The sequence below is a fragment of the Carex rostrata genome, chromosome 31 (genome assembly GCF_964058835.1).
Source record: "Carex rostrata chromosome 31, lpCarRost1.2, whole genome shotgun sequence".
Lineage (NCBI taxonomy): Eukaryota > Viridiplantae > Streptophyta > Magnoliopsida > Poales > Cyperaceae > Carex > Carex rostrata.
In genome coordinates, this window is record NC_135948.1 from 2,164,412 (window position 1) to 2,192,149 (window position 27,738).

General features: G+C 37.8%; 3 protein-coding genes and 1 long non-coding RNA gene across 7 annotated transcripts; 3 read left to right on the forward strand and 1 right to left on the reverse strand.

Annotated features, from left to right (window-relative positions):
• Positions 1-917: 917 nt before the first annotated feature.
• Positions 918-3,791, reverse strand: LOC144547584 (ATP-dependent Clp protease ATP-binding subunit CLPT2, chloroplastic-like). 4 transcript variants are annotated; one of them, XM_078296259.1, is made up of 6 exons: positions 3,504-3,791; positions 3,349-3,384; positions 2,884-2,996; positions 1,952-2,128; positions 1,324-1,460; positions 918-1,085 (listed from the first exon to the last, which is right to left on the reverse strand). In XM_078296259.1, the coding sequence occupies exons 1-6, from the start codon at positions 3,701-3,703 to the stop codon at positions 1,053-1,055; spliced, it is 696 nt and encodes a 231-aa protein (XP_078152385.1). In that variant the 5' UTR covers positions 3,704-3,791; the 3' UTR covers positions 918-1,052. The 4 variants fall into 4 exon arrangements, with proteins under 4 accessions (XP_078152385.1, XP_078152386.1, XP_078152387.1 ...); XM_078296260.1 differs by having other exon boundaries at positions 2,884-2,993; positions 3,504-3,786; XM_078296261.1 differs by having other exon boundaries at positions 1,324-1,451; positions 3,504-3,786.
• A 7,308-nt stretch (positions 3,792-11,099) lies between these two features.
• LOC144547304 (uncharacterized) lies at positions 11,100-14,905 on the forward strand. Its single transcript, XM_078295916.1, has 2 exons — positions 11,100-11,799; positions 13,163-14,905. Exons 1-2 carry the CDS (start codon positions 11,263-11,265, stop codon positions 14,672-14,674), a joined length of 2,049 nt encoding a protein of 682 aa, XP_078152042.1. The 5' UTR covers positions 11,100-11,262; the 3' UTR covers positions 14,675-14,905.
• Positions 14,906-15,134: 229 nt separating this feature from the next.
• On the forward strand, positions 15,135-16,106 carry LOC144547305 (uncharacterized). Its single transcript, XR_013509067.1, has 2 exons — positions 15,135-15,186; positions 15,569-16,106. It is a non-coding gene; the product is annotated as an uncharacterized LOC144547305 (long non-coding RNA).
• Positions 16,107-24,611: 8,505 nt separating this feature from the next.
• Positions 24,612-27,689, forward strand: LOC144547255 (protein EARLY-RESPONSIVE TO DEHYDRATION 7, chloroplastic-like). Its single transcript, XM_078295849.1, has 5 exons — positions 24,612-25,217; positions 25,508-25,632; positions 26,289-26,620; positions 26,902-27,068; positions 27,183-27,689. The coding sequence occupies exons 1-5, from the start codon at positions 24,701-24,703 to the stop codon at positions 27,461-27,463; spliced, it is 1,422 nt and encodes a 473-aa protein (XP_078151975.1). The 5' UTR covers positions 24,612-24,700; the 3' UTR covers positions 27,464-27,689.
• The last annotated feature ends 49 nt before the right edge of the window (positions 27,690-27,738 follow it).

The following is a 27,738-nucleotide window of genomic DNA, read 5'->3' on the forward strand; positions in this document are numbered from 1 at the left end:
AAATTTATAATTATTTGGTCCTAACTCCCAATTCTGAAGAGGGAGATCATATTGTATGTAGCTGATAATAATATTTCATTTAACAACGATTATATTTTGAAGGTTCTGGGAACAAATAGCATGAAAATTAAAACAAGACAGAAAGTCATGGGTTTGAATAAGAGTTGGTCATCAATCTCAATTCACATTTTAGAAGCCTTCAATATTTTCTAAGTCAATAAATGCTTACAATGTAACTACTCTTTTTGTATAAATTAAGGATCTCCAAACCCTCAATCACCTTTGCTTGACATAATCAGAAAGGACATACAATATACACTCTTCTTTAGAGCAAAGCAGCCAATTTAATATGATAGATATGCGGCTATGCCCCAGTCAAGCTCCCTACCCACCTATATAAATTGTAATATTTGATTGAAACAATTCTATCAGATTAGATCCAGTGTGGTTAAATAGAGAACTGATATTGTTCTCCAGGACTGATTCCTCCTCTAATCAATCCTCCTAAGTGTAAATCATGCACAAATATGAGGGTTGCACTTAAATAACGTGTGCCAGCACACACCTATTGATGAGCAAGTCAACAGTGAGATCAGCCTCGGGACAATTAGCACCAATAAATGAAATATTTGATAAATACAGTCAGTCAGTGACTAACATGCAAACTTCCCTGTTAAAAACTGGGGGCCTACACCGATCAAAGCATATCATGAGGCCAACATTAGCACGAGATCAAAGCTGTAATTCCTTTGCCTGGACCTGGTCTATTCCAAATGATTGCACATTTTTTTTACTGTACTTTTGACCCCACTATCAATGAAATAATCAATTAACCAGAATTGGATGATTTATTTTGGTTTCTCTACAATACCAGTAAAATAGAAAAACAAAAGAAGAGTGTTAAGCAAAAGAAAGCATGCAAAGAAGAAAACAAGGTTTAACCTAGAATAACAGATTCCATATATAATGCAATTTAGGTTTTTTAGTAATAACAAATCAAAATTTAGGAAAATATGCATCACCAAAAATTTAACGAGCTCTAATCATATATATTATCTGTAACTCAGAGGAGCATCATTATTGGCCTGCAACAAAACAGAAGTAATTGAAATGATTATACAAAAAGAGGACACACAAAATGTAAACGAATATATATTCCTAGTAACTTCTAAAATTTTGCACAAGTCACTGCAAGGTTGATATTAGAATCCAAAATTTGTGTGGTTACCTCTATCAATCTTTTATTTGGTCATCTGCCAGGCTACCCAGCAATTGAGGAAATGAAAAAAAGAATGCTTATAGAGAAAAGAAAAATAAGCTTACAATTTTGGCAAGCTTTTTAGCATTTTCACTATCAAACCCCAAAGCAGCCAGTACCTTGTGACCTGGTGATTCTTTCTCTGACCAAATTCCCAAAACTAAGTGGCCTACTGTTATCTCTCCAGCCTCACCTACCTCACCTACATAAAAAATATAAAAACAGAATGAAAATCCAGCATATGAACCAACATCACTTTTGATTTAGTTTATGCAACATCTTTTGCATGTGAGTTCAATCACTGTACAGTTAAATTAATACAACTCTTTTTGGTGGTTGGGTAAAACATAATTCATACATTTTCAATCACACTATATTTTATTGTTTTCTTGCTTTTGTTCGAAGCAAAATACTAACACCCCTAAGTGAAAAGATAAATAAAACAAAACAAAACATTCACAAAATGAATTATGGAGTGTGTGTTTGTGTGGTTGTGGGTTGGGGGGGGGGAGTAGACTTTGATCAGTTTCCACAAAACATAATGGACTGACTGTGGAGATAAAGTTGGTTTGAGGAGACAATTACTAAATGTCGGAATTCATTTTCAGGAACCCTAATTGAATAGACATCATATACAGTACAAGTAACTGTAAAGCATGTTAGCAAAAAGTTTCCAAGTTGCACAGCTCGTACCTGATTCGAGTTTGTAATCCACAGCCCAATCTAGGGCTCTTTGAGCTGAATCATTCACAGAAAGTTTTTGCGGAGTACAACATCTCCAGTTCCATTCAATAAATTTATAAGTCTCTTCACGAACTTTCGTCAATGTAATTCCAATTTTGCATAGGTACTTGGCCGCTTCACTTGTTCCTGCAGTCAACAAAAGAAGAAGAATCAGCAAGGACCAAAATAAAATAAAATATCAACTCTGCAATCTTAGGCACTGAATCGGTACCAGTTAAACTGGCAGTACAAGAGACTAAACTTACAGCAAGGATCAAATGATAATTTTTATTTAAATGGTCAGGTTCAAGTTTGGTTACAATTTTTATTTAAATAATTAAAAGGCATGGTCCAACCCGACCTATCATCAGTTGTGGAAACCTGTCATTGGCTGTGAATTACACTTACTTGACTTGGGTCATCGCCCTTCACCAATGCTATTTAGATGATGAAAAGCAAGCCAAACTGACATGAACTCACATACATATCAGGCTGAGTCACAACCAAGTATGAATTTTCTTTTTCCTTGTTTTGGTTTTAACCTATTCTAGAAGTATATTGGACTAATAGGTGACATTCAACATTTTTATTTTAAAAACAGGTCAAAATAAAGTGCAAAACATAACCTCAGCACCCAGAAAAGAATCCTGACCCAAACTCTAGCCATTAACCCATCAAATTTATCGGATCAGGTTGGGTTTGGCTAAACTATAGGTGGGGTTTACAGTTGCCATCACAGAGTTACAATACAAGTCAACATCCTATTTGTATCAAAGAAACTCTGATCTGGGTCCAATGTGAAATTTTTGTCTCAATCTATATCAGCTTCTGTATGTGCTGGTTACAGGGGTACTGCTCCAAATTTGCACAATGAATATGTGGATTTGAAAAAGGGATCCTACCATCAGCCAAGACAGCCAGTAAGAGTGCCTCTGTTCCCAATTCAGTCCTCCTGAACTTTCGAGCATGCAGCTCTGCCAGAGTAAATGACTTTATTGCCCTTGCCGACCACCTGCTAATTTTCCAGTAGATCAAGGAAATATGTCTAACTACTTGGTGTATTTATTTTAAAAATATTCTTCATTTCGACTACAATTGTTCCTCCTGGTTTTCTTTCAGCTAGAGGTTTTTGACAGCTTCTTCCTACACCAGTTTTAGTAGGTGCAGCAATGCTGATAATAATCTCCAATACAACAATCACTGTTCACCTTTAAACTAAATGATAGAGACCTACCATTACAACGCAGAACTGATCATACCAGCACTAATTGGTATTATACCAAAGCGGTATGTTCCAAACAACCAGAGTTGGTACCAGTACAGACAGTCCCAATCTTAGGTAGAACATAACATCAAATGCATATTACCTGATTTTATTGTTACTTGCTACTCGCTCAGGCTTTCTGAAATAAACAACAAAAAAAAAAAAAACAAATCAAATATCTATGCATATTATGAGCAAATGTGCAAGTAAGACAATTCCAACGGCTCAACAGGAAAAAAATATTGATTGGAAACGTACGCAGTTGGTAGAGCTAGCGCAGCGGTGGCGAAGAGGCGGTGGGGCCGGGAGAAAAGAGGAAGTCGGGTCCAGAGGCGAGGAGATAGAAAGGTGGGGCCTCTGATAAGACTTGGCTGGAGAGTGAGATTCGATTTTGAGTTGGTGTTAGACGGAACTTGTACTGTGATTTGGAAGAAGCAGCCTCCTACTGCTGCCGCCATTTTGGGGTTTTAGATTTCGATGCTTTTGATTTGCGGAGTTCTAATAAACGGCGATATCGCTGGAGAGAAGAGAGGAGAGGGAAGAGTGATAAGCAGCTGGATTTCCTAACGGGTCGGTTCCTAACTTCCTATCAGATTATATGATGGCGGTCCGATTCGAAATGGACGGTCAGGATGCCATTTGAAACATTGGGAGTGTTCAGTTTAGTCATTTCTTTGGTTAATATGCAATATAAGTATAATCTGTCCAGTCATGTTTGGTTGTGGAAAAAGTGGTGGAGTAAATTCTTTACGCTACTTTTAACGAATTAAATGAGAAATAAATTTAAAGGAGTAAGATGAATTAACATTTAAGTTAATCCGGATTAAATAGATGGAGTAACTTACTTTACTTATGAGTTCCGCAATTAAAGTAACACAATGTTATAATTTTCTCTTTCTTAATGAACTTACTCTACCAAATTTCAATCAACCTCCAACCAAACAAATATGTTATTATTTTAATCTATCTTAGCTTGAATTAAGAAATTTAATCCGGATTAACTTTACTCCACAACCAAACATGACCTCCGATTCAAATACAAAATGATTTTTAAGGGAGCCTTTAAATTTGTGCTAGATTTAAATTGAACGGCATAGATCGCATGCCAAGATTGCAACCATTGCAGTCCACGTTGATTAAAGTTTTATAATATCATTGCCTTTCAATAAAGGGTCTAAAAACAAATGATAGGATATTAAATTACCATAGTTTTTTATGTCCTATAACGACAATTTTTTTTTCACTATCAACAAATTCTTATACTTCAAAGTTCAAACGAGAAAATGCAAAATATTGATGATGTTTTATTATAAATGTAATGCATTGAAGTAGAATGTCGTCAAATTCTGAAGTCCCAAGACTAAAAGATGAAAAGTCAAAGGTAAATTAATCGTGCGCTAAACTAATAGAGGGATTCCTGGCATTATCACATTCTTTTTTCTTTGTATGACTTGGGCCGAACCTCCTACTAGAGAATAAAAAAAAATAACTTGGGCAGAGCCCAATACAATAGAACGACCCAATTGGATCAGCTGAACCTGAGACCTGAGTCCAGATCTGCTTAGGTATCTGAGTAGAATTTTTTTTTTGAAAAATAGGCTAAAAAGCCCTTCCATTATATAAAATGTCTTACACAAAAAAAGCAACAAGGCACTATAGCCATGAGTCAGAACATCAAAAGAAGAGAGCAGTACTAACAATTTGTACCAGAGATAATAAACTGTGCAGGAAAACACACTCCATGCTTATTACAGACAAACAAAAGCAAGCAGTAAGTAGGAAAAAAATAAAAACAATGGGACCAAGCATCCATATTGCTAATTGGCAAGCAACAGCGGTACCAATGGATCCCTGGTACCACCGGCCATCTCAAGAGCAGCAACATGCAAAGGAGACATGGTCTGTAGAGGCACCATGTCCATGTCAGCAGGAGTCCAGAAGTGAGTGTACTGCAAAGCTTTACCTCTCTTAGCTCCTGACCAATAGTTCAAAAAAGAGCAAGTTAGTAAGACCATTTGTCGAATTGTAGGGATGTGTTTATTATCAAAACACATCGAGTTTCTAGTTCGCCAAATGCTCCAAAAAATAGCACTAATCACCATGAGATTGATTGTCTCTGACAAGGGGGCATATTCAAAACAAATAGTTGTATATCCTCTAGTGATTGCCAATCAATATAATAACTTTGAAAATCACCCATCCAAAACCATATTTGAGAAACATAAGGACATTTAAGAAAAAGGTGTACGGATGTTTCCTCGGTACCACTGCCTAAACAAAAGTGGCAGTGAGTATCCCTCTGCCATTGTTTTTTTTTTTAATACCTCTTTAGTAAGAATCTTGTTATGAAAAGTCAACCACATGAATACTTGTATTTTATGGGGAAGTGGGGTATGCCACCATAACATGGGAACTTGCACTAAAACCCCTCGAAAAGAGAGGAAACAGTAAAGGGAGCTAGTAGAAAATTTGTGGGTTGAGTCCCATTTCCACAATGGTATATCAGGGTTGTCATTAAGCGTGGTTGACTGAATAATAGTCAATATTTCATGCCATTCGGATAATAGAATGCCAAATAGAGTTCGTCGAAACCTGATCATCGATCCATTGGTAACAAGTACTTCCTGAACTGAAATAAGCGGGTTAGTACATAAATCAAACACATATGGGTATGTAACAGCAAGTGGACATTCAGAATACCATGTATCCAACCAAAATTTAATGGAATTACCATGTCCCAGTTGATAAGTACAACTGAGTTGACGAATATGTTGTAATTTTAAAATTTCTCTCCAAAATGGAGACAAATGGGAGTATGGAGTGTTTGCTGTGTATTTTAATTGAATAACTTGTTTCCACAGACCTGAGTATTGAGGGTTGTTCCATTTCCACCACCATTTTAAAAGCAAAGCTTTATTCATGAGTTGCAAATCCTTAATCCCCATCCCCCCATATTCTTTAGGATAACAAACTGCCTGCCAGTTGATCAATGAATACTTTTTGCGAGGTCCTGCATGCCCTTGCCACATAAACCGACATCGCACCCTATCTATTTGCTTTTGTACTTTAACAGGCATTTTATAGAGTGATAACATGTATAAAGGAACCGCAGTCAAAACTGAATTAATTAAAGTAATGCGTCCACCAATAGAAAGCAAAGTCCCAGCCCATCCTTGTAACTTTTTAGTAACTTTATCGACAATATAACCCCAATCTGAAAGAGAGAGCTTTTTATTACTTAATGGAACCCCTAAATACTTCAAAGGGAGCTTACCAAGAATACAACCAAAGAGGGAAGCAAGCACTGACCCGTCAATGTCGGACATTTGAATAGGAATGAGTTCAGTTTTGTGAAAGTTAATTTTAATACCAGATAAAGCTTCAAAGCTAAACATAGTCCAAATGGCATATTCAACATTAGTAGGGGAGGGATCTAAAAAAAGAATAGTATCGTCGGCGTAATGGCAATTAGTAATTTTAGTACCATTTACCAATTGCGGGCCAAGACCTTGAATTAAACCTACAGTTCGGCCTTTATTAAACATTCTACAAAGCACATCGCCCACTAACAAGAATAGGAAGGGGGATAAAGGGTCCCCCTGTCGTATACCCCGCTTACAAAAGAAGTAAGGAGACATTCGGCCGTTCACATTAATACATGTACTACTACTATGAAGCAAAGTATAAATCCAAGAAATCCATTGATCACTAAATCCTCTAGTTCGTAATACATCTAGAAGAAATTGCCAATTAACCTTGTCGTAAGCTTTTTCTAAATCTATTTTTATCACTGCACCTCTAATTTTATTACGACAACAATAGTGTAAGATTTCATGTCCTAGCACTACATTATCCAAAATATACCTTCCCTTAACAAAGGCAGCTTGTGTTTGATCTATAAGGCGATCCATAAGCCCTTCAAGTCATAAAGTCAGCAGTTTAGAAATAATTTTCATACTACAGTTCACCAAACTAATTGGCCTATATTGTGTAATTGTCTTAACCTCCTTCTCTTTAGGAATAAGACACACTACCGCTTGATTAAGGTGAGCTAATGATAATCTATTTTCATAAAAGACAGTAACTAGGGTATGTAAGTCATCTTTAAGAATATCCCAAAAGTGTTGATAAAAACAAAAAGGAATCCCATCTGGTCCAGGGGCCCCTGATTGGTCAGAAGAAAAAACAGCATTTTTAATTTCTTTCTCACAAAATGGGGAGAGGAGTAGTGAGTTATCTAGAGCTGAAAGTTGTTCTTCTTCTTTCCAGAAATCAGAATTCAAAGTAGCTCCTTGAATGCCACTAACACCAAAAATGGATTTATAATACTCAACAATATGTGTTTCAATGAGAGGGATCTGATCAGTCATTTGCCCTTGAATTTCCATGTGTAAAATGGATTGTTTTTTGAACCTATTTGTTGCGCATTTATGAAAGTACGTGGTATTTAAATCCCCCTCCTCCAACCACTTTTGTTTAGATCTCTCTTTCCAATAGATTTCTTCCTCCTCATAGATGCGATTGAGAGTGAGTTGGCATTGGTGCCATTGTTGGCATTCCTCATCTGTGAGAACCCTTACTTCTTGTAATATTTCTAGCTTCTTTAAAATTTCTAGGGCATGTTTTTTAGTTCTTTTTTTTTGCCCCTCATAATTTTTGGACCAACCTTCCATTTTTTGAGTAAGAAATTTTATTTTTCTATGCCAACTCACTCCAATCTCACCTTGTAAAGGAAATTCGCTACACCACTTAGCGACTAATCTATTGAATTCAGGGTCTGACAGCCACAGGGGATCAAAACGAAAAGGTTTTTTTGGAGCAACAATTTTATGTTTGGTATTCAAAAGCAGAGGACAATGATCAGATCCAAATTGTGATAAATCTTGAACAAAACAGTACTCATATTCCATATCCCAATCTAAGGACCCAAAAAATCTATCTAACAGAGCAAAGTGAGTGCCATTATTCCAAGTGAATTGGCGATTTTGTAATTTGTATTCTACCAAATTAAAATCATGCACAAAATCATTGAATTTCCTACTTAGTCGAACATTAAAGTTGCGACCTAATTTTTCATTTCTAGATCGAATACTATTAAAGTCACCACTAATTAACCATAAACCAGTCCAATTCAATCTAATTTGTCTTAGTTCTGCCCAAAAGGCAGTTTTGAGTGTTGAAACTACAGGCCCATACACAATTGTATACAACCATGTGTTATGATCAGTCCTATTTTGAAGCAACACACTAAGAGAGAATTGACCTTGAGTAACACTAACTACAGAAACTAAATCACTATCACAGCCAAAGAGGATTCCCCCTGAGTTCCCAATTGATGGCAACCATTGCCAAGTATCAAGTTTAACAGAAATAGACTTAAGGAATCTATTAGTAAAATCGACTTTTTTTGTTTCTTGAATAGCAATTATGTCAACATAATAGCTCTTAATCAAATCAGCTAAAATACTCCTAGTCCTAGTGGCATTAATGCCTCTAACGTTCCAATTCAGAATATTCATTAAACAACACAGCTAAGTCCCAAATCAGTACCAAGCAAAACAGAAGTATCAACTTCTCTAGTCAGGTCGAATGCCTGACGTAAAATATCCTCAAAAGAAGGTCTAGGAACGGATCGCATATTACCAATAATAAAGTCTCGTTGAGACTCAGAATGACCTAATGTGATTTTGTAAACTTGAAATAACGAAGCAATCTCATCATTTGTTAATCTAGTAAATGGAAAAGCATCGATCAAAGGATTACCTTTGGTTGGCTGTTCCTCTAAGTGTTTCAGTATCACTGGATGTGTAGAAAGGGGAGTGGGGATCTTCACCGGAACAGCAGGTCCTGAAGGCTGGTCAGAGGTCTGGACCAGAAATTCTGATATCACAGGAGATGTTGTGTCAATCTCAGACGGAGGTGTGGGCTGATTTACTAGTACCACTGGGGGCTGTACCAGTATGGGATGAGAGATTAAGGGGGCTGTCAGCCCAGACAAGTTATGTGTAGAGGGAGGTGCCTGAGAGGTGTCAGAAGAGGAGGGTGCTGACGGGTCAGATCTAGAGGAGCTGGGGCGAGGGCCAGGAGGAGGTCTGGGACCAGATCCTTTAGGTTTCGGTTGCCACGAGCCACCCTCTGTCCTAGGACGTTTGGAGTTGAAGTAAGAACCAGGTCTCTCGTTCTCAATCTCAAACAGAATATCATACCTGGACACATGACCACTAGCATCTTTGAACATGATCCAATGAGAATCTGGTAGTAGTTTGGGGTCACAAATCCCAATCTTCAGACGGGCAAACCTCCAGTCCCAATAGTTGACTGTTGCAGGATCTTGATCCAGCAAGATCGCACCAAAATCCTCCAATAATGCCTCAAATTCCTTCGTCTGCCAGAGCATCATTGGGAAGCCGCGTATGCGGATCCAGATAGGGATCATTCTCATGCCTTGAGCGTAGCTTGGATCCCATTCTTGGATCGGGATATCTTTGTTCTCCAAACGGAGGGTGTGCTTAGAAAGGACAGAATCGAGCCAAAACTGAGAAGGTGCTTGAATGAGGTATCGGTACTCATCAAAGATTCGAACGATCCACTCGTGACGCGAGTGGGGGTCACTCATCTGATACAATGCTGCAGTGACTCGCTCAGTACTCCAGTGCTCAATATCTGACAACAAGAAACTCATTTTGAATGCCGCCTCGAGGTTTTCGCTAGCTGCAGTGGAATGAAACGTGCGAATTGCTGGACGGAGAGAGTTACCAGAAGGCATTGCAGAGGAATCAGGAGAGTCTGATGGTGTGAAAGAGGGATATGAAGGGAGAGGTTGAGGAAGACTGGTAGGGAGTTGTTGCTGAGGGAAGTGAGGAGGGTGGGGTAATATAGGAGGTTGTGAAGAGGCGATCTGAGGTGTAGGAAGAAGAGGAATAGTATTCTGGAGCACAATCGGGGAAGTCGGTGGAGGATGATTCACAGAGGACGGAGGAGGGATCGGAGGGGGTGGATGGTGTATCGTGGTGGTCACTGATCGGATTGCTCGGCACTGAGCCGATCTATGACCGAATCGATTGCAAGCAAAGCAAACGACCGCATTTCTACAAGCAGGAGCGAGATGGCCTTTCGAACCACAACGGAAGCACCAGGGTGAGGAAGGGGAAGAGAGACGACGAAGTTCAGCCATTTTTAACCTAGCCGCTTCAGATCCAGCGGGTCGACCCATTCGATCGGTCATCGCATCACGGATTGGGGCTCGAGCAATTGGTGCCTCGCGTCTGAAAGCAGGAGTAACCACGGCCTGCTTGTAAGGCCCAAGAGATGGCGCCATTAACGCGTTCAAGGCCGATGTAAGGGCCTTAATCGAAGGTTCCAAGTCGGGAATGAATTGTAATCTCGATGGATCCATCGGAAATCCAGCCCAGGAGAAGAGAGAGAGGAGAAATCGTACACAAATTTTGACCCGATGAGATGAATCTTGAAAAATCGAAGAGGGTTTCGTGAGTTCTTGATCGCTTAGCCAATCGCCTCATGAGAGAGAGCGCTCTTTATGTGTAGAATGTGTGACTCCTTTCATCTGAGTAGAATTTTCCCTGCCGAGCACAAATCAACTCGGTGCCTACAAAGAATTTGGGATTCGTTTTCAGGTTTCATGCCACATTGAAATGGACGACTCAGATCTCATTATATCCGGGCAGGTATTGCACTGGATCTGAATTCGCTGCACCTAGTAGTCTAGTACTAGTGGATCCAGTCCTTTGTTGGGGATGAGACCTGTGCTCCCAACATGTGGCAGTTTAGTAAATTTTCGTACGTAACGTGGTCACAGAATATCAGGACATAAGGATAAAGCAAGCTCCACAAGGACAGAAAAGGCAAGAGAAACAGAGAGAGAAAAAAAGTGAAAAAAAGGTGAAAAAACAATTAATTTGTAATAGAGAGAGAGAAGCTGAATGAGTCAGTCAGGGACAGAGAGACTAGTAGAAAGAGAGAGAAAGTAAAGAGAAGCGCGCGCGAGAGAGAGAAACAGATGCCGAAATCCTCCTCTCCCTCTCCGAGCGTAACTCCGATGAACATGAACCCTAACACTAACCCTAACCCTAACTCTAATCCATCTATGCTCAAAACCCTAACCCTAACCCCGACTCCTCCCTCCGCCGACGACTTCCTTCGCACCTTTTCCATGGACGACGATGATGACGAGCCAGAGGTTCTAATTGGGCCTGATGGGAACTCCGACTACCCGTTTTCCTCTCTTTTAGAGGAACCCGACCCGCCCGAATCCCTAATTGGAGGCGATCAGAAACCCTTCAACTCTTCTTCTTCTACCTCTAGCTCCTCCTTCTCGCTCCCCTTTATTGATCCAACGCCTCATATTTCCTCTCAGTTTTACACCTTCAATGGGGATTCTCACTCGCTGATGATCAAGTGCATACTGGAGGGGCGACTTGCATCTCCTGAAGAGATTCGTGTTGCCACACCACTTTCTGTGCTTGCATCATGGCGCAACGTATGGAAGGATCGGAATGAGGATACTGCTTATCTCACCGCATGGAAGAGGATTCAGGTAATTTATGAAGCATCAGCTGAATGTGTCCAAATTTAATGGGATATTGGCAGATTGGTGGGTTCAAGGTAAGTATTTGTGTTCGACTGCTCGTGTGAACTGGACATTTTCCGTTGGTGAAGTGTTGATGTGCTTTTTGGATATTTAAAACCACATTTGAGCCTGTCATAATTATACACCAATTGGAAAAAAGTTTGGATAAAGAAGACAATAATAGTTTTGGACCTATGTTTCGCATGCATGCAAAGAGAGAAACCTATTTAGATAAACTGCATGTTGTGATGTAGGTAATTCCAGCTGCAACATAAAGTCAGTTCTTGTTGGAATCCATTTTACGCCCTATAATTATTGCTAATTGCATTTATATGCATTAATCTATGCAAATTTGGGGGAAGAAGTGTGTAAAATAATGATCACACTCTGCAAACTGGTACTCGAAGTTAAAATAGATATGGTTCTGGATAGCTATGGTAATGTTAGTTTTGCCTTATTCACATTTCATTTGCTTGTTGGATATAAGTGTGGTTCATATGATAGGATGCAAGTGGTTTCCCGTTAATAAGTCTTGTTGTTAAGATTGTTGATGTTATTGAAATCACTAGGAAACAACTGTACCTCTTTACACCCTGTTAGTTCATAAGAAGTGAAGGGGAATGGAGGTGAAAAGAAGGGATGGAAATAATTGAAAAGAGAGGTTACTATATTTTCCATTCAATTGTTTGGTTGGTGTTGTTTCCTTCATTACACCCCCAATTTGTGAAAGCAAGGTTAAAAGAGCAACATCCAAATATCCAACAAAACGAAAACAATTTATACAGTTTTTTTCGCTTCCCTTCCCTCTCCTCCTCTACCCTCCATTCAAACAAGTTGCACTCGGAAACAACCATTTCTATTTAGATTGGTTTCCAATTAAACCCATCAACGGTCTAACCTAATAAATTCTGTTAACAGTAGTGATGACATAGCAAAATTGGGAATTTTTTTTTATTTTCTCCATTTCATCATAATTATTGAATGCGCTTAATCAAGGCAGGTATGTTACAGAAAATAGGTCCTGATTCTTTGTGTACTGTTTATGAGCTGCTATAGTATCTTATCATATGGCTATTGATACGGTCTTGCAGTGTGGATATTTAAAAATATGTATTGCCAATAGGAAACTTTGCTCTTCAATTTAATTAAACAATTTCTAAGTTAAATTTGCATCATATGGTAGATTCTTGATGAGATTTGTCTTCAAGAACAAACTGGTACTTATATCTGACAATCAAATTGTTCATATCTTATACATTCTCTATAAGATCTGTTGTATATTTTTTATCATCTTCTACTTTCTAATACCCATGTTCTCTGTATACATCAGGACAAACTTAATGCCTCGGCTGACCCTTCTCCCACCCTCTTCTTTAAAAGTAACCCAGCACAACGAGTGTCACATGTGGATCAATGGCGTGACATTGTAATTGGGGCCCATGCGGACCCTGACCTCCTGCGTCACCTCACTCTGAAGGATACCTTGGAGCGCATTAGGCAATCCTGGACTGTGGGTGCCAAGTTCTATGGTATCCCTGAATCTTTTGTTAGAGTCTGTGTCGCCTCTTGTCATATCTGTAATGCCCCTTCACTCCCAAGTGCCATCTCACCCGGCCATCCTGGAGCTGCTGCAGCCCGTACCAAACGTCGAAGATTCGAGTACACTGAAACCCTAGACGTGCCAGCAAAGGATGTCCCGCGGCGGCTTCAACAACTGGCAGCTAAACACAAGGTGGTTTTGTGCATCCGTCAGAAGTATATTCGGTATAAGCCGTTCATGGCTGAGGTAAAAGATTATGCATGTCACCGTGCTGGCGAGCCTGCGTCGGCTGCTGGTGGGTCAGCTTCTGCTTCTTCTGGTTCTGGCTCGGCTGGTAAGAAGGCCAGGGTGGTCAAGAGGGAACCATATCAGTCCAAACGTTGTGGGTGTGGGTTCAGAATCCGCGCCATTGTACCTATAACTAACTACAATGAGAAAGACAAGACCTTTGTGTACCAAGAGGAGGGTACTGCAGTTTTTAAATTGTACGCAGTGCACTCCGGCCATGAGCCAGGCCCATTAGATGGAAGTGCGAGGATAGTGCATCGGCTTGTCGGGCATAAGGGCGCTGTTGAGTTTGATCCGGATGTGTATGGGCTAGAGGATAATGATCCCGGTTTCATTACGGGTGATTCACATCACCTAGTGATGCAACAGCTGCAGGAGCTTAAAGGGGAAGTTAACAATTTGGAAGGTAAAATTGGGAAAATGCAGCCAGAAATGGTGAGTCCATTAGTGAATGAGTTGTCAGACATCTTGCAAAGGATTAGGAAGTTTAGTTTAGATGCCAGTGTATACAACCCAGATGAGGCATTATTAGGAGATGTGGTTACCCCCTGGGGCACTGCTGACAGTGGGGCCCACCACCTCCACCACCACCACCACCAGCATTTGGTAGAACAGCATGAAGGGGATATCATAGAGGAGGACGAGGCCGATTTCGGTTCGAGTCTGGGGCCAATGGTACAGTGGGATGGGATGGTGGGGCCTAGTGGTTCCAGCTGTCACCGCCAGCAGGGTCATAAGCTAACTGACAAGTGGACAATGAAGGAGGATGTAGCTGAGTTTGACGAGAAGTCGATGCTCAACTGTGGAGAAGATGATGACGTGGGACCCACAATAATGGATGAATCCAACAAATTGATTAAGCAATTTAATGAAGAATCGATTGTTTCAGACCCGAATTTGGTTGGGATGCAGGTTGATGGTTTTTATCATACTGCCAAGTGGTACGACTCACCTCCACATGGGTTGGACCCAGGTCCAACAGATTTGGGGTTCAGGCATGGTGAGATAGGTTAGAAGTTACTTAGATAGTTCTGACAAAGTGAGAGAGTGAGAGAGAGGTTGTAAATTCTGTATAACAGAGGAGAGAAGTTACCTGTGACTTTGTAAACCAGATGAAGTGGGAGACTTAGGTTGTAGTTTCTATTTTTTAAATTATTATTTTGACTGTAATGACTCTGAGAACTGATAGAAAGACTGCCTATCAAATTAAAGAATGTCAATTGGTGATTGAAATATTTTTACTCAGCAACTGATGAATTTTGCTTTTATCGTGCTGAAGCTGCAACTAAGAAATTTATTGGGTCTCTTCTATGTGCCATTGTGAAGCTGTTCATATGACGTCTCAATGTCTCGGAGAGGAAGATGGACCAGCAAAGTAAAAGGTACTATCTGTTCAAATTTCTTTCTCTTACGGAGTTCCCTTTTTAAACAGGAATAGTACTGCTAATTTGTTCTAGTAAGTACTTTCCTCTACCCCCTGATATATATTGGTAGTCAGTCTGTATACTGCTATTCCCTCCTAAAAGGTAGGTTCTTTGTAATTTTATCTGGGCCAGCAGATTTTCTAAGCTGTACATTCATTCCCCTTTGTGTGTGTGTGTGTGTTAGTTGGCAGGGGGGGAGGGGGTTGATGAGGGGTGGATTGTTCAAAAGGGGAATAAATAGCAGCAGATACGGAGTTAAGCTGCTGATAACTGGTTGCTTTTGCTGTACTAAACCTGAATTTTCATCTGAAAAATGAACACCAAAAATTTCTAAAAGCTTGTATGTATTGGTTTCATTTCCAACCTTGTATTGTGGGCTAGCTCAATAAACTAGTCAAAAATTAAGTCAAATTATGGTGTTGTAGTTATAAAAACAATGCAAGTAAATATTGTATAACTGTGCTTTCTGGTTAAATTTGTGCAGGGTTTTATGCATATCACCTAAGGTAACTAAAATTTTGAGTTTAAATCCAGACCATCCGATCTGCTTTGGTGTGAATATTAAAGGGGCCCCATGCATTTCACGCTGGATTGGCCTGGATTTTGATAGGACACTAAACTAAAATTTTGAGTCGGGACTCGGGATTTATGGGCCATCTGGTATTCTTGTTTACCAGACATGTTTTTGCAGGGTTGTCAGTGAAGTGCCTTGTGCCCTCTTCAAAGTGATTTCAAATCTGTGACGCGTGTTCAACCTTCGGCTGGCCTCAAGGATAGTTAATATTATTATTATTTTTTGTTGTTATTATTATTTTTATGATAATTAATTTTCTCTCAAAGCTAATATTAAAGGTATAACATATTGGAAAATACTACATAACAGCACTGTCTTACAACTGTACATAATAACAAGTATTTATTAAAGGGATCCCATAAAAAAATTGTACAAATATTTGATGGAATGTCAATGCTGGAGTAGTGGAGTATGCACCAGTAGTTGCAAGTATTATAGTTGATTACAATCAGTGTATTGCCTTTCAATGAAGAATCATGAAGCTCTAAAATAGTATTAACTATCAAGCAAATGTGTGAGGACCTAAAAGGCTTGGTTAGTTAATCCTGATTTTTTTTTCTCTTGGTAGGAATTTGTATTGTTCATTTTTCAGTTTTCTTTGTTATATCTTTTCCTTAGGCGAGGGTGTGTTTTCATTGAGTCAAATTTTATTTATTTATTATTATTTTTTTTTGAGAAAAAAGTCCGTAGGCTTAATTTTTTGGTTGGTTGGATGTAGATGAAAACGGAAACAAATGCAGGGTTCCTTTACTACAATTTGTAGGCAACTTTTGGTTGGCAATATCAGGCACGAAATTAGGTGTGCATGATGATTATATTTCTAATGAAGGCTGTTTGTTATTAGATTTTCCTTTTATGTAGGATTCCTGAAGTGACCCAAATTTTGAGTTTGCAAACCGGTCAGAATTCGGGCCAATCCAGCCCAAGTTGAAATGTACGGGGTCCTTTCAATATTTGTGCCAACTGTACAAAACAACATACGGGAAAAAAAATTCTCCAGCCCAGATCAGTCGTACAACTGTACATATCAGAATGAAGAAATAGGCTAAATAAACAGAAAAACGTTTATGAGCTTGTTGATTGGAGCCTATGTGCACATGATGGCAAGCAAAACCAGGGTATCATGCGATGAGGTTCCAGATTTGAAAACACACATTGGGGTCTTTGCATGAGTGACAGAGTGTACCGTAAGTAGTGAATCAGTAAAGAAAGTACACTGGGTAACTCCACGGACTTTAGCAGCACGCATCGCTCGCAATAGACTGAGGCCCTCCATGTGGATTGCGAAGTGCCTATGGACAACCTTTCCTTTCGAACTGAACCAGTATCCCATGTAGGGGTGAAAACGGATTGGATACGGATCAGATAGTGGTAAAATCATATCCATATACCTTTTTTTTTTTTTTTTTTTTCTAGATACGGATACAGATAAGATATTAGACGGATACATACAGATACAGATCGGATATCAAATATATGTATCTAAGTTTCGAATACGGATCTGGATTCAGTCGGGTAATACCTGACCCGTTTTCATCCTTAATCCCATGTTCTTGCAACACGTAGCATGTCCCTCCTGTCAGAGGACTGAACGAATCGTCAACCCAGCAGTAAAAAGGTGTAATGGCGGGTTGTTGGACACCAGGCCAGCAGGCCAGCACACGGTTGATGGAACCTGCAATTAACGAATAAAACTAGTATAATGAGTCAGGTCAGAGAGATCCCAAACCCCCTGTAGAGTGTTATCAAGGGAGAGAACGGTGTTGGAGAATAGTTTTGCGCATCTAGCCTTCCAGATTTGCCAAACGATATGCATTGTCAGTGCAATCTGATTTGTGTCAAGGGGCTGCTAGAGGGTGGAAAAGATTTGTGACACATAAGAATCCGATACTAGATCAGTTCGAATACTACTCAAACCACGTGGCTCGAGCGTGTGGGCACTGAAATAAAAGATGCATCACAGTTTCATTCTCTTGGCCACAAAGTTGGCATAAAGGGTTAATGTGACGCATACCAAGTGGGGATTTAATCGGTACAACAAAATGACAATATCTTCACTGGAGTGCAAAATGACAATATTTTCAACTTAAAACTTCAAAATTAGCTATAACATTAATGGAACTCGTGTTTGTATTTAACTTGGGAACGAAGTAGACTTTCTCTTCTAGGTGAAATAAAAAGTCATTTTATGAATGTTTCAGAAACGCAATGAATGAAAGCAGAGTTAATTAAAACCATAATATTGTCATGAAACTCTCGTATTACCACCATAGCTCACATTCCAACACTAGACAATTACCTAAATGTAAAATTTGATCATGTTAATTATATCACAACATGTCGACCAATAAAAATACTAAAATTATTTAATCAAAATTATTTTTCTCACTGGGCACTCAAGCATGTAATGAAAAACAAGGAAACATATTTATGATAGTCACCAAGACAAAGAGTTACCTTGCTTAACTCTGTCCTCTCTGCTATTCCTCTCTAGCAGCTCTCTATTTATAAGATGCATGTTACTATTAGGAATAAAATAGATCAAATTAGGAAGTTCTTTTGGTGTGGTAGCTCCCCCACATCAAAGAAATACCATTTAATTGAATGGGGTACTATTTGTTTAAGTAAATCTAAAGGTGGTTTTGGGGTTATATATTTATAAAAAATTAATATTTCACTACTTGCTAAATGGTGGTTTAGATTCAAGGATCTAACTGTTAATGACAAATTGAAATATATACTTATTGATAAATATGATCCTTCATGTTTAGATACATCTATGTTTTCTTCCTTTTGGTACGGTATACTATCTTATAATAACATCTTTAATATGGGCATTAATAGACTTATTGGTAATGGTTGTGACTCCTCTTTCTGGTTAAACAGGTGGTATAAAGACTGTGCTTTGTATTGCCTCTACCCTAATCTTTTTAAAATTTCCTTAGACCCCACCATTATAGTGGCTCAGGCCATTAGTACCTTTGTTCTCACCCTTTTACCAGACAGCTTACTGGGATTTTGTATTCTGAATGGCAACATCTGTCAACTACCTTTACTTCTTTTGCTCTTACTGATCAACCAGATTTAATTGCTTAGAGATGGAATTCTTCTGGTAAATTCACAGTTCATTCTTTATATTTGTGGTTAGATTATGGTGGCATATCCAATAAAACCTATGACTCCATTTGGAATGCTAACATTCCCCTTAAGATAAAAGTCTTTCTTTGACTACTTAGACAAAATAGAGTATAAACCAAAGCCAATTTGTCTAAAAAAGGCTGGTCTGGTGACATCTCTTATCCCTTTTGTGATTTACCAGAAACAACTGACCATCTTTTTGTTACTTGTTCTTTCATTTTTGCAATATGGACCTATATAGCACAACACAATAGCTTTGTCTATGATTGTGAAACCTTAACAGACCTTTGGTACTTAGATTCATGTATACCTTTTAAAAAACATTCTTTTAGTTGAACTTGTTAGAGTAGCTACACTTTGAGTTGTATGGTTGGCTAGAACAAAATATGCTTCTTTAATTCTCTTATTCCCTCACAAATGTACATGCATCTCTATAATTGCCCTTACCATATTGGTGTAAATCTAAGAATGATGATATTTTTTTTAAACTAACTTTAATTCTTCCTATGGATGTTTCTCTCTTGAATCACATAGACCTCTTACTAATTCTGTCAGACTCCGACACCCAGGAAAGGGCAAGCTCCCTGTTGGAGTTGGGAGAGGCCAGAGTTGGGTTAGACGAGTATTATCTGTCTGACTACTTCAGTGATTTAGCTGACATTGAAGCTTTAGAGGCTGCTGCATGCCCTTTCAATTTTACTTCTTCTCCTCTGCTAGTTCTCATAGTTTTACTGGTTTATCTGGTTCTACTGATTCATCTCATGCTAACTATGATAATTGTCCCCTCTGTTAGAGATTGTGATTGATGTGTTTTCTGTAAGGTTCTAAATAGCGATTGTAGCGGCATAGCAGGGAGACAAAAAAAGAAAAGATATTACTAATAGCGTAGCTATAGCAAAAGCTATCATACGTAGCGTTTTTTCCTTTTCAAATTTTATATTCTATATTTCTACTAATTATCAACATAATCAATATTGAAGAATTGAGGTAACAACTAGATGACAACTAATATGAGTCTATAATTTTTATCAATTACGCAAATAAGAATGAAAAATAAGATCTAAAAAGTAACATTATTTAATAGTTCATACTTTATAGTATTACATATTATAATAAACGAAGAATAATTAATTTTATAAGGTAAATGAAGTCAGTATACATATTTAAACATTTTATATATTGTAGTATTAATCAAAATCAGCTTTCAATTGAAACGAACGATAATAATTTTACAAATGAATACTATACGAAGAACAATCAAAATGAAGAATTAATATTTGAATATTTCTCGATATAAAATAAGAGAATAAATTACAAATAAAAACAGAAGCGCATAGTTTGGTTTAGCATACTTATCGTAGAAGACCATGTAGCATTAGAAATATGAATAGAAGTACAAATTAAAGCCCATATAAATTGCCAAAAAAAAAAAAGTTCATGTAGCATAGCGGTAGCAATAGTGCGTCGTGTAGCGGTAAGTTATTACAAATATAGCGGTCGTAGCTGAGTTAGCGCACTTTTATCTCATAGCTTAGCGTTTATGGTCCGAAAAAATTATAGTGGCACTATAGCTATTTAGAAGATTGGCTTTTTTTTATGTGTGTAATTTGTTTTAGATACCTTAGTTGTCCATCCGACATCTAAGGGTTATGCTTTAGTAATGTTGTTCCTGTATCTTTTCTTACCAATAGTTATTATAGTAATCATTGCTTTTGTAAGAAAAATTGTTATTCTTGTTTCAATATGAAACAGGTGGACAGCCCCTATTATTGTCAAAAAACAAAAGATAGTCACCAGGACAAAGAATGCAATCCACAATTACCTCGATAAATTATTGTTAATTAAAAAAAAATGAACAGGGGTCGTTGATATAGCGGATACCATAAATATATTGGTATTAATCTGGCAATTTTGACTTAAAACCAAATTTACTTTTAATGGTGGGCTTTAGCGAAAAGTGTAATTAGTGCGGTATTGAGTGGTTCGGGGTAGTGGTTTGCTCACAGGTAGCCAGGCAAAACCCGTGGCGGGTGACGGGTATAACGGGCACGGGTACACATTTTTTTTTTTCAAAAACCCTGTCTTGCCTGTTTCATACCCGTGCCCGTCTCGGGTTCGAGGGCTGGGCGGTCCGGGTTCACGGGTAGGTGGGTTTTTTTCTTCTGTTTTTTTATGTTTTTTTTTCTTTGTAAACCAATAAATTATAAATCCAAATTCATTTAAACTAAAATTCATTTGACATGGTTGTATATTTTAAAACAATGTTGCTTAAATCAATTACTTTAAATATAAATCAAAATTACTAATTATTTTAAAAAAATGTTGCTTAAATCAATTATTGAAATCAATTACTTAAGCCGCATTTGCCGCCGCATGCACTATGTCTATATGTATATATGTATAATATATGTATATATAGAGTTAGGTTGGGGTGCTATGGATAGCATAGTGGCCTCTATGCTACGGCTCAATATTCGAGTTTTCAAAATCCAATCGGTCGATCCGAACCGTTCATCTTATTCTCCATATTAATATCTGCTTGGAGACCAAATTTTATAATTTTCTGAATTTTTTTACTATTTATTAAGCCACTTTGAAAATCGCTAATCCAACGGTTTTACTGTTTTGTGCAGCCACCGTTGGATCAACAATTTTGTAAAATACTTAATAAATAGTAAAAAAATTCAGAAAAATATAAAATTTAGTCTCCAAGCAGATATTAATATGGAGAATAAGATGAACGGTTCGGATCGACCGTTTGGATTTTGAAAACTCGAATATTGAGCCGTAGCATAGAGGCCACTATGCTATCCATAGCACCCCAGCCTAACTCGTATATATAATATAATATATGTATATGTATATATATATCTCAATATGAGGAGGGATCAAGTTACAATAATTTTTGAGTTACAACAAGTTACAACAAACATTTTTTACATTTTTAAAGTCCAAATCATTGATCCAAACTGTTGGATGTGATCTCTACAATAAAATGTGCTTGGAGACCAAATTTTACATTTTTTGGAATTTTTTTACTATTTATTAAGATGGGTACAAAAACTAGTCAAATTCATACCATTGAATTTTGTAGCCATCTTAATAAATAGTAAACAAATTCCAAAAAATGTAAAATTTAGTCTTCAAGCACATTTTATTGTAAAGATCACATCTAACGGTTTGAATCAACGATTTGGACTTTAAAAATATAAAAAATGCTTGTTGTAACTTGATCCCTCCTCATATAATATAATACATGCATATAGAGATGGGCTATGGTGAGTTGCGAAGTAAAGCGACGATTTTACTTCACGCTCATATTTTGCGATTTTAAAGTTCAGAACGTCAATCCGAACCGTTCATCTTGTTCTCCATATTGAAATGTGCTTGGAGACCAAATTTTACATTTTTTTGAATTTGTTTACTATTTATTAAGCAATTTTGAAAGTCGCTGATCTGATGGTCCAGAAAATTTTGCTGTTTTTTACTGTTCACAGCAAAACAGCAATTTAAAAAAATGCTTAATAAATAGTAAAAAAAAAATCAAAACAATGTAAAATTTGGTCTCCAAGCACATTTCAATATGGATTAAACATCTAACGGTTCGGATCGGTCGTTTGGACTTTCAAAATAAAAATACGGCGTGACGTAGAAATGCGTTTTACTTCGCAACTCACCGTAGCTCATCTCCATGCATATATATGTATATGTAATATGATATATGTATATGTATATATAATATAATATATGTACATATATATGTATATGTATATATAAGAGATGAGCTATGGTGAGGAGTAAAAGGGGTTTTTTACTCCATGGCAAAAAAAATTCATTTTGAAAATCCAAACAACCGATCCAAACCGCTCAACATGATCTACATATTGAAATGTGCTTGGAGGCCAAATTTTACATTTTTTAAAATTTTTTTTTACTATTTATTAAGCAATTTTGAAAATCGCTGATCCGATGGTCCAGAAATTTTTACTGTTTTTACTGTTCACCCGGATTTTCAGATTTTTCAAAGTGGCTTAATAAATAGTAAAAAAATTCCAAAAAATGTAAAATTTAGTTTCCAAGCATATTTTATTATAGATTAAACATCTAATGGTTTGGATCGGCTATTTGAACATTGAAAATAAAGATATTGAGTGGAGTATAAACCCCTTTTACTCTATAGCTCACCATAGCTCATCTCGTATATATAATATAATATAATATATAATACATGTATAATATATGTATATACATATACATATAAGATGAATGCTAATGATTATTAAAATTTTTTTATCAAATGTCAATCACTAAATATTATCATCATATTAAAACTTAATAGTACACCAAGTTACTATTTTATTCACATTTGTGGCTATTTTTGAGATGCCGCCCGTAAGTTTGTAATCAAATTTAATATGAAATCTCGTTAATGTTTTAGTGTTGTAAAAAAAAACTGATTATTTTTCTATTAAAATGTTATATGTTTATAAGTGAAAAAAAATATTATATGTTAATAAGTGGAAAAGAAATGTTAATTGACTCATTTTTTTAAGTTTAAAGAACTCAAGTATTTGAAATTTGAATTTTTTAGGAGGGGGGAGAATTTACGAAAAATTTTTTTGGTTTTTTTCTTCTATTTTTTTTTTTTTTTTTTTCTTTAATTTGAACTGTGGGTGGGGGAGGGGGGATTTTGAAAAATTTTGAATTAAAAAAAAAAACGAGTACAATGGGTATAGGATACACGGATACAATTGGCGGGCACGGGTTCAATCCGGTCCGGGTTAGCCTGAGTTTTTTTCAAAAAAACCGTGACCAGCCCGTTTAATACCCGCATCCGTGTACCCGTTTACCCATCTATACCCGGGCTCAGATACGGATATCCCGGGCAGTGGGCACGGGCGGACTGGTCCGAGTTGAGCCCGGCCAGGTTTTTGTAAACCTCTAGTTCGGGGTAAGGAACGAGGGGTCCGGATTCCTAAAGTAACCTAAATTTTAAGTTTAGATTCAAACTGTCCGATAAAAGTTCGGACCAATCCGAATCGAGATGGAATGCGCAGGGACCATTAATTCGTGCCAGAGCAGATCGAATGGTCCAGATCCAGAAACAAAATTTGAATTACCTTAGAGGAATCTTATTCAGGAATGGAAGTACATTCATTTCTCCATGCATTTACTCGCATTAATTAACATGCGGCCAAGCAAAGCGGTCTTCTTCCGTACACGTACTAAACGCGGTGTCCTCATTTTTATTCTCCTTCGGTTTGATTAAAACGGAAAAATTAATCGTTAAGCTCGTGTGCCGACCAAATCCAACGGTCAATACCTCTGCGTGCCGACTTTACTGGATACGTGGTATGATCTCAGACTCTCAGTACTAAAAATATATCCTTTTCTGTTTATGATATCTGAGGCCACGAGAAGCATCTCTTTCTTTCTCTATCCGGAAAATGAGATGCTTTGGATTCTAATTGGACATAATATGAAGCGGGTATAATACGTGGAATCCCGTACGTAATGACCTGGCACATAAGAGGATACATTATTAAAGAGCACAGAAACGAAGTGGTCCCGAGCCGAGCTCTTCCAGAGTACGTATCCTCTGGGATATCTCATATTTTGGGTGACCGATGTGTCCGGTGCCTATTCGAGGATAGCTCGGGGCCCAGTATTAGTTGTGCTTTGAGATTCGTGTATAACATATTTCAACGGTTGAGATTTTCCATAAAACATGCAAAATATGAGATAGCTCAGAGGATGAGAATTCGCTCTTCCACCTCTCTGGCTTTCTGCTTTTCCCTTTTTCTGCTTTCAGACGAAGTCTTCACAGCTTCCTTCTCTATTTAAACCTCCAATGATCTCATTGCAATTTGTTCTCTCTCAGTTGAGCCTAGGAATCTGAAATTGATGGCATCTTTAAACCCGAATGCTACTCGTTCAAAACCTCTCTATCCCCAAATCATTGATTCACATCCGGATCTCAATATCCCCTTTCTCTCTTCTAGCTCTAGTTCTTCTTTGTATCCCAAGGTTGATCTCTCTTCCAATCCAGGCCCTAAACCTAACCCAAGTTCTAGTTCTAGTTCTACTTTGTACCCAACGATTGAAGTAAACGAGCTCGCCGAGAAACTATTCGCCTCGGAAGAAGATCAACCGCAAATGGAGCCTCCAGTTGAGGAGGTTTTGTTAAAGTTTCCTGGAGCAGTGCTACACTTGATCGATCGTCAGAGAAGCGTTGATCTTGGATCGGGTGACTTCTCTATTGTACGGATCATGCAAGGGAATAACACAGTGGCGGTGCTAGCGAAGCTCGGGGATACGGTACAGTGGCCTCTGACACCTGACGTGGCGTCAGTGAAGGTCGACTTGTCGCACTATTTCTTCTCAATTCGTGTGCCCCATACACACGGTGATGATGAAGAAGGTACTAACCTAAATCGAAATTTGTTGGCCTTTTGAGAATTCCACTGTTGGAAATAGAATCAGAATAGTGTGGGGAATCCTAAATCCTAAGCGGTCTAATTCTGATTCCAGTTGCAATGATGGAAACTATCATATCAATCGGTTTCTCCTAAATATTGAGCCTGATCTTTCAGTTACTTACTAGATTCCCCAAGGACTAATGTAGTCTGATATGTTTCAATTAATTATGACCATGTAGAGCTATACAAAATTTTCTGACAACAATTTTTGTGCTTTTGGACTAATTTACAGAAAAATCAGAATCAGAGCCAACGCTTCTGAATTATGGTCTTACCTTTGCGGCAAAGGGTCAAGACAAACTGTTGAAGGAGTTGGATCAGATTTTAGGGACCTACAGCAGTTTCTCTGTGGAGCAGGTACCTAATTTTCCCCCTAATTTCCATTTTCTTATTTCTTAAAATAAAATGGTTACATTTAGATGTGTTATATTTTGAAAAATCACAATGAATCTAACCTGACCTGAATTGGGATCCCCCAGGTACCTGAGGGTAGAATTACTAAATTTAGACCGTTCTTTAACCTGGCACGAATCTCAAAGCTGACCCCTATATACAGTAGGCTACAAATTTCATTTAGATGGCTGAGATTAAATCCAGACCGTTCTTCAAGTATTGGAGGGGTACAATACCTTGAGGGAATAATAATGCCGTCTCTGTCTTGACAGTTAACCTATTGTCTAAGTCTTAAGCTGACCTGGCCTGTCAATAACCTCTTTGAAGTTATTTAAATGTGGTTGGATACAGATTTGCATTCTTTTATTAAATAAAATGTAAAAAATATTTAGCCTACTTTTGAGTTTGAGCTTTTATGTTGATAAGAAATAAAAATTATGTGGTAATAAGAAATTGTAGTTGGAGCTTTTAACCCATTATTGAAATTACTGATGGAAAAAAGTTTGTTGAAAAATTCGTTTAACTAGCATACAAATTATAACAGGTTCTACACTAGTTATACCATACTGATTCAGGGCATTGAAATCCCCTTCAAATAATAAAATACTCTAATATAACAGGTACAATCTAAAGGGAAGGAAAAAAGTAAGGTGCTTGACACATCAGTTGAGAGGGGTATGACCCCAGAGGAAGCGGCAGGCCCCAAAAAAGAATTAATTGAAGAGAGGTCAGCTGCATTTTGGACCACCCTGGCGCCAAATGTAGAAGACTATAGTGGTGCTATACCTAGGGCTATTGCCAAGAGTACCGGCCACTTAATCAAAGGTATTATATGGTGTGGTGATGTCACTGCTGACAGGCTCAAGTGGGGCGAGGAGTTTCTCAAGAGGAAGGTAAGCCCCGGCTCCAAGCAGGCTGAAATTAGTCGTGGCGCCTTGAAAAGGATGAAGAGGTATATTTTTTTCCTTTATTTTTTGTTTGTTTTGTTTTTTATCACCATATTGAGAAATTTGAAGAAATAAAAAATGGTCATATGGAAAATATAATGGAAGTTCTTCCAACAAAAAAATATGGAGAGGGAATGTTTTATAAAAAATTACTTGCGTCCTTCTCGAATTAATTGTCTTTCCCTAATACTTAAAATCATATTGTTTGCTGCAACTGGGGAGAAAAAAACATGCAGCACTACCACCAATAAAACCAACAATAAAATCTGTTGTTTTGTGTGTGCAGGGTTAAGAAGGTCACAAAAATGTCAGAGACAGTTGCAACTGGTATTTTGACGGGGGTGCTGAAAGTCACTGGGTTTTTCACCAGTTCTGTTATCAACTCAAAAGCTGGCAAGAAATTCTTCTCCCTCTTACCTGGTGAAATAGCTCTCGCTTCTCTTGATGCATTTGGTATGCTCTTAACTTCTATCTTCTTGTGTCTTTTTAATAAATTGAGCAATTCTGATTTTCTACTAGCCTATTTTGTGATTTTTAACTTATTTATTTTATTTTGTTTGATCTTAGGAAAAATATGTGATGCTGCGGAGGTTGCCGGAAAGAATGTCTTGCAAACGTCATCAACTGTGACAACAGGAATTGTGAGTCACAGGTACGGTGATGGAGCAGGTGAGATTACACAAGATGGGCTACATGCAGCTGGCCATGTGTTTGGGACAGCATGGGCTGTGTTCAAATTAAGAAAAGCTTTAAATCCCAAGAGTGCTGCGAAACCTTCTTCGATGGCCAAAGGTGCACTCAGGGCCGCAGCTGGTGAAGTAAAGAAAGTCAAGGCTAAGAAGAAATGACATTTTTTTTTTGTTTACTAGAAGCTTGTATTTTGTTATTTTACTTGGAACGTTAGATTATGTTTGTTCTTCTGTTTGTGCGGTGTGTTTTAGTACTTTTTGGAGCTTTGTACAAAGATCCAGGGAAGGGGGCTTGGTGAGAGAATTAATGCACTTTGTAATTGAAGTTGCATAGTATGTATATATATATGTCTTTATGGGTTTGATGGATTTTATACCCTTTGAATATGACGTTTTGTAATTGTCTTTCTAATATCATGAGTGAGTCTATGGTA

What these genes read in the sequence shown, in the direction of transcription:
- LOC144547584 (XM_078296259.1), bottom strand. Translation starts at nt 3,703, where the DNA reads ATGGCGGCAGCAGTAGGAGGCTGCTTCTTCCAAATCACAGTACAAGTT. An exon ending in GGATTACAAACTCGAATCAG is followed by an intron (nt 1,461 to 1,951) that starts GTACGAGCTGTG and finishes TTTTTTATGTAG; the next exon opens with GTGAGGTAGGTGAGGCTGGA. An exon ending in CTAAAAAGCTTGCCAAAATT is followed by an intron (nt 1,086 to 1,323) that starts GTAAGCTTATTT and finishes GTTTTGTTGCAG; the next exon opens with GCCAATAATGATGCTCCTCT.
- LOC144547255 (XM_078295849.1), top strand. Translation starts at nt 24,701, where the DNA reads ATGGCATCTTTAAACCCGAATGCTACTCGTTCAAAACCTCTCTATCCC. An exon ending in ACACGGTGATGATGAAGAAG is followed by an intron (nt 25,218 to 25,507) that starts GTACTAACCTAA and finishes ACTAATTTACAG; the next exon opens with AAAAATCAGAATCAGAGCCA. An exon ending in GCAGTTTCTCTGTGGAGCAG is followed by an intron (nt 25,633 to 26,288) that starts GTACCTAATTTT and finishes CTAATATAACAG; the next exon opens with GTACAATCTAAAGGGAAGGA.
- LOC144547304 (XM_078295916.1), top strand. Translation starts at nt 11,263, where the DNA reads ATGCCGAAATCCTCCTCTCCCTCTCCGAGCGTAACTCCGATGAACATG. An exon ending in CCGCATGGAAGAGGATTCAG is followed by an intron (nt 11,800 to 13,162) that starts GTAATTTATGAA and finishes TGTATACATCAG; the next exon opens with GACAAACTTAATGCCTCGGC.